General features: G+C 25.7%; 1 protein-coding gene across 1 annotated transcript in view; it reads left to right on the forward strand.

The window, feature by feature from the left end:
* LOC100164479 (AP-2 complex subunit alpha) overlaps positions 1 to 1,295 on the forward strand; it is an 11,746-nt gene extending 10,451 nt beyond the window's left edge. The window contains exon 20 of the mRNA XM_003240089.4: positions 661 to 1,295. Within this exon, the coding sequence (XP_003240137.1) occupies positions 661 to 738 (78 nt within the window). The 3' untranslated portion in view covers positions 739 to 1,295. The remainder of the gene's footprint in view (positions 1 to 660) is intronic.
* The last annotated feature ends 5,661 nt before the right edge of the window (positions 1,296 to 6,956 follow it).

Consider the following 6,956-nt stretch of genomic DNA (forward strand, 5'->3'; position numbering starts at 1 on the left):
ACGTTATATTGTATATACCATTTTTAAACATTGGGAGACCAAAAAAAAAATGTTCAAAACACATAAATTTAACGTATTATGTAAAAAAACTATAGAAATAGTCAGTAATTTCTTGATATCGGAAAATCTTGTTCAACCGATGTCTCCATACTCCATGTATATTTTATATTATTTTAACATCAATAATGATTAAATTGTATTTAAATTAATTATCGGACCGGTAGGTCACGCATATAAAACGATCACCCTATATGGTAGGTCACATACTAAACGAATACCCTCTGTTGCTTTATAAACACGTGCACGACTATTGTTACATGAAGCATTCCGTATATAAAATTGGGAGTGGTCTCAACGACGAGCAGTGTGGTGGAGTAAGTTGTTTTGAATGTGCGACTGATGATAATCTTATTGTGCAGCGAGTATTATTATTACTCAGTGTTTATCAATTTTATATTTGATCGGATTACATTGTTCAATACAAAACTATTGATGTAAAAAAACTAAATAGATATCCAAAACAGTTTTCATAGACAATATTAATATCATTAAAATGTATTTCCGTTGTTTCATACAATTAGTTATGAATGGAAATTTAATAATAATATATACAAATGTAATTTTTTCTTTTTGTTTATTGATTGATTTTATTTTCTACAGATGTATCGTTTGACGGTAAGGTCCAGCAAAGAACCTGTATCCATTGAAATTTGTGATCTTTTGGCTGACCAGTTTTGAAATTCTGGTAATAGCTAATAGTCGTGTAAAACACCATGGAATATTATTTTTTTTGTGATTTTGAATTATTGTTTTATATGTATTATGCACGCACACACTAGCCTCAAGTACGCATACAAATCTAAAATCATCTGTGAATACACATAAATTAAAACGTTCTAAGTCTGAGATCGTATAGTTTATTTTATTATAATTTTTATGTAATTTATTAAATTGTTTTTCTTTTAATGTATTTTAAATTGTATGCGTACATGTATGTGGATAACAAGTGTTGCCAAGACCCCAAAGATGTTAAGTGGTAAAATTATAAAATATTTTTATTTATTTATTATGGAGAATAATTAAAATGTAGGTTTCTTTTATATTAATTTATAAACATCATCATTATTTTTGTTTTCAATTTCCCAAAACTGTAATGAGTACACTACTACTGCTATAGTACTATTATACTAGAGTATTATGTGTGATTATTCTCTTTCTTTTACTGTAATCTTCTCAAAATTTAATATCTGGAAATTTAATAAAAAAAAGTTTCTTGACATTTATTTGAATAATAAGGTCCTGTTTTATTTATTATTTTTTATAAAAACTAGGTTATATAATGTTTTAGAAGTTACCACAAAAACTTAAAGCAAAATACATTTAAATATGCTTGTTTTGTGAAATAAGGAGAAGTTTGATAAAAAAAAAAATTGATCTTAAAGAGCATTGTAAATATATATATTAGAATAGTAAATACATTTGCTAATATATATATCCTACACAGTTATTGTGCAAACTATATCTTGTAATGTATAGTAACCTAGGTTTATATAAATATAATTTATACACATCTATATATTATGTTACAAATATTGTTTTAGTCACTAGGCTAGTATTTTATTTATTATGCCATTTTAAACTATTTATACGAATCTATAACATAAAAATAATAATTGTGAGCCGCGTTTTCAACCTAATTAGTTAAAAAAAAGTTGCATTAAGTGGTGATACTGGTTAATAATAAAATTTAAAAACCGCATTTGTTAATTGTATATTAATTACCATCACAATAGAAGTAATAATCAATTTTATTTTTGAAATTCTTTTAGTTCTAAATAATTTTTTCCATTACACGATCTAGTGGGTCTGGTTGATAATATTAATCACAAAAAATTAAACTATAAATCATTAATCTCATTTTTCATTGATATGATTTCTTCCTAAATTGAGTAAATATAAATATGATATAATTAATTAATTTTTATTAAAATAAAAATAAAACCAATATTTTTGTATCGTTTAACCAATTGATCTTCCCGGCTGTGTAAGTTCTCTCTACTCCTTGGAATGCTCCATCTTTTATTATATTTATTTTTTGGATGTCACTAGGACCTATATATAACACCATCTTGTTATGTACAAAGGAAAATATTTTCATCAAATGTTTTAAGTACCCCTAGAATTGTAATAAACCTAGACCTCATAAACTTCAACCATAGTTCAACTATTGTAAAATTAAACTATACTTATTAAATTTTACTCACCTGATAGTTCTTATAAGGACATATTTATACTTTAAATAACCTACTAGCTTTGCTAATGATATATTATACATATATTATTATTATTATTATTATTATACCGTTATTTTCTAAGTATGACAATATATTTAATTACTATTATATTATCATATTTTATAAACAATTTAACTTAACATGTGATCCATCCTTTTATCCTAATTATTTATTTTTATTTTGTATTCTATTTTATTAGACAACACTTGAAAATTGTCTAAAAAATAATTCTCACTGATATAAAATATATAAAAAAAAAATTTATTAATCTGACTATTAGTAATTATTTATTGTTAATTTACATTATTTTATACCTTGTTTTTTTTTATCAATCTTTATTTAATTTATTTCCATGTAATAATAATGTAATAATCGAAGGTTGCAATTTACAATTATTGCATTTATTGAGCTTTAAAACAGTGATTTGAATATATATATATATAACTAGTATTACTCAGTAGCTAATATATTTCAATGTTATCATAGACAATGCAATATATGATATATAAATATATATTAGTTGATACCTATTGGCTATTGTATGTTCTAGCACTAGTACTTTTCTTAACTTGTTTTATCACTTATCAACATCTACAAAAATCAAATAAAACACTGTGTTTACAGAGAATAATTACCCATTTTTAAATCAAATATGAACCTTTTTTTGTTTATTTTTCAAGTTATAAAATTTTAGAACTTTCATATCCACTTTTAATTGAACTCACTCGTTTTTTCAATACCAATACAACCATATTTTCTACATTTTAGCATGTTTTCTTAATTTTTCGATTTCTAAAAATGTTTAAAATACTTACCCATTTTCATGTCAACTGCAGTTCAATGTCTTAAATTGTTGAACGAATTCTACAAAAACATTCTTGCGTTCCACTAGTTTTCTGAATGGTTAAAAGAAAAATCTAGTATTAAAGTTTCAACAGAGCCATGGCTTTGTTAACAAATTACAGGGTTTATTTGATGAATTTAGGACCAAATTTTTTTGACTAATATTATAAATTAGTTTTTTCTTTATGAAAAATCACAGGCATGTCTCTATTTTGACCCCCTGCTATTCAATTCAGAGAAATCGCAAAAAGTTACTAGTGTGCATGTTTCTGGTATTTTCAGAAAATTGCTAAAAATGACAATAAGTTTTACTTTATCACTGTACTACAAGTTGTAAAATTTGGTTGGGGATTTGAATTTTGAAGTTACAAATTTTTATAACTTTCAAAAAAAAAAATGTATGACTACTTACAACATACGACATTTCATCATAGTTTGAAATTAAAACAGCACAGTATGTGTTATAATAATTCAAATTACGAGAAATACTTTTCTACAGAATTGTTAATTGTGCATGTTAATTCTTATCGCATGAGTATAAAAAATTATATAGGTATAACGTGTGTCATCACATCATTTCTTATTTTGTATTAAATTTTGTTCATTGGATTTTGTATAGTACCTAATAATAACCTATATTAATAATATTCGATTTATTATATACTTATTTATTGCAGCAGGGACTGATATAATTATAATATTATTTTAGTAAAATTGATAAAATTAGTTGAGAAAAGTATATTGCGCTTGAAGATGTAAATATACCTACTATGGATATTATCTACCTACATGTTATTATTATTTATTTGTGTCATGTTAATCATTATGTTTGGTAGGTATAAATTCGGTACATTTTTTTTTTTTTTCTAATTATTGTCATTTTTATTGTTTTATTTTTATATAATTATTATAATGTATAATTTGTTAGGTGACGAGCATAGTTTTCGTACACTCGTCGTCTTTTGTAAATCCATATTATTATTTGTCCATTATTATCATCATCTCTAATAAACGTGTACTCATATAAATCAGACAATTTGTAATTTTGTGTACATAATTTTATGAATTAATACCTACCTATTTAGAATTCATGTTATTATAGTTACACGTATTCAACCTTCTGCGATATGCGAACTAATCGATCCTAAAACGTACATTCAGTTGTCTTAGCTGTACTATCGGCTTCGGCTAACGATAGCATTACTAGAAAACATGGGTTGCGAAGGCGTATTCAACACTAAGTTATGATCTGTTATTTATTTTTTTTATAATATAATTATTAATATACTACACAATAAATAGGATGGAACATTTTTATTCCACACTGCGTGGTCGGCCTTTTCGTCTTATGCTATTATTTCAGAAGATCAATTTGAACGTAGAAATGATTCTATTAAGGCCAATTTGTCGAAATGTTTTTCAAAATAAATTTCACATACGTGTCGAAGTAGCAATAGTCTCGGACAAATGCTGAGATTTTTTAATAAGCTACATTTTTAGACATGGTATACCAACTACCAAATATATTATTATTTATTAGGTATCATAAGATGTTAGGTGTCATTGGTGTCAATACATACAAATATACAATACAATACTTAAAAGATAAGTTTTAATATTTAAATCTAAAAAAGCCCATTTTTTTCGCATAGACAAACTATTTTTCAATTATTATAATACACTAAAATTGTCGAGAGTATAATTATTTGGGTCCTCTTTGTCAATTTTGATGGCTTCAGCAAATATTACACGCATACATAATTCTGCAAACTTGATTTTTAGATCACGATTCAGCATGATTTTAAATGCTATACCTACCGAAAAACATGTTTAAACGACTTATGACTTTACTATTAATGGCTGAATTATCCGTAGCTGTCGGGTTACAGTAAAAGAAATAAGATTGTTAAATAATAAAGCCCCCAACAGAAAATGTTTTATTTAGCCCAGAAAAAAATACGTACCTAACTAAAATTCAATTATTCGATGTATTAACTGGTTTTACTTTATTTTCAATATATAATTTATATTGAGTATATTCTCAAATACTAAGACATTTTCTACAGACCCAAAGTAAATTTACTACAAGAGACCTATCGGACTGTTTTTATTACCAGACAGGGGATATCCCACCTATCCAGGTATCCAACTTCCAAATTACGCCACTGGGGCGTAGCCCCTACACTGGCTACACCACCTGTGACATCAAAATATATTATAAAGAAAAACACGGATTCAAATTGTGTCAAATTGTGCACGAGTACAATACTTAATATCAAAATATATAATAATTCAGTTGCAATCAGTGATAATGTCCTACTCATACCGTCTTACAAATGTATACAACATAGCAAAAAACTGTTTTGCGCGGTAAGGAACCGAGAACGCCACCGTCATAACTAAGAAACGAAATTTTCACCACATAAAAAAAGAACTTTGGCTGTACATTATCGTTTTTATTTTCAGCTATTAAATTCGTAGAATGACAATGACATTATTTTAATAATTATTGAGAACTTCTCAAGATTGTAAACAAAAATACGTTTTCTGATTTGAAAACAAAAAATGTTTATTTCGTATTTCTATTTACTCTAAACGAAAAATAATAATATTAATAAGTTCAGTGGCGGTTTTTTGAATTTTTTCTGGGGGGGAGGGTTCTTTAATATTATCTCATAATGTATAAAGACAAAAAAGTTTAACCCATGAATAATTATTAAATAAAATTTAATTCTTACATAATAAAAAAACAGCATTTTAGTTAGGTACAACTATTACAACACAAAATCAATTTTTCGTGTTTTTTTTTTACTAATACGTCCAAAACTTCGTCAGCTGTTAATTTTAAATCCTTATGAATACACATCATAGCCAGACCATTTAATCTTTTCTGAAATATTTAATAAGCAAATTATATTTAATACTGTGAAATATGAATTATGATTTCCTTTATTACTTACTTCTCCAATGGTGTTCCTCAAATAAGTTTTTATTCTCTTAAGATTTGAAAAAGTACGTAAAATTTCATTCACGATACAAAACTATTTACTTAGATTACATTTTAAATTAACTAGGTACATATTATTATGAGTCAAATAATATGGATAAAATCTTTGTAAATTAAGAATGAAAACGATTTAAAATAATTATTATAAATTTTACTAACCTGAATAGACTAGACGTTCGGGTTCGACAGGCGCGACGGCTGATAAGTGATTGTTCTTCGAATGGCCGAACGCTATTATTATGACAAATAATAGGGTAAACGGTCACTTTGTACGGTCCATTGTTTAAAATGCTTAACGCGGACACTATGCACGGTTGGGTAAAAAGGTACATTGCAAAACGCGGACACTTTGTACGGTTGGGTTAAAAGCGAATTATTTTAAAATTGATTTATTTTGACGAATTATTCCAAAATTGATTTATTTAACCCTCAATAAATATTAATCTATAATTATGCACGTGCACTTTATATCTGAGCTTGACACCAGGTATTATATCAACATTGTATTTTTTTTTGTCATTTTGACATATTTCCATATTATACTATAATACATGTAGTTTTTAAAGATTTTGTTCAGTATTATATTTTATTTGTCATTTTTACATATTTATATTGTACACATTTTTAATATACTTTAAAACTGAAATATAACACAATTTATTAAGATTTATAATCATATTATTGATTGTTTGTTTATTTTGATTATTATTAGTAGTATACAATAGCTATAACAATTTACTACTCATTTTTAATTTTTCTATTTTAATAATTGACATTATATAATATACTTACTACTTAGGTATATAACTTAT

The sequence above is a fragment of the Acyrthosiphon pisum genome, chromosome A1 (assembly GCF_005508785.2).
Source record: "Acyrthosiphon pisum isolate AL4f chromosome A1, pea_aphid_22Mar2018_4r6ur, whole genome shotgun sequence".
In the NCBI taxonomy this organism is placed as follows: Eukaryota; Metazoa; Arthropoda; class Insecta; order Hemiptera; family Aphididae; genus Acyrthosiphon; species Acyrthosiphon pisum.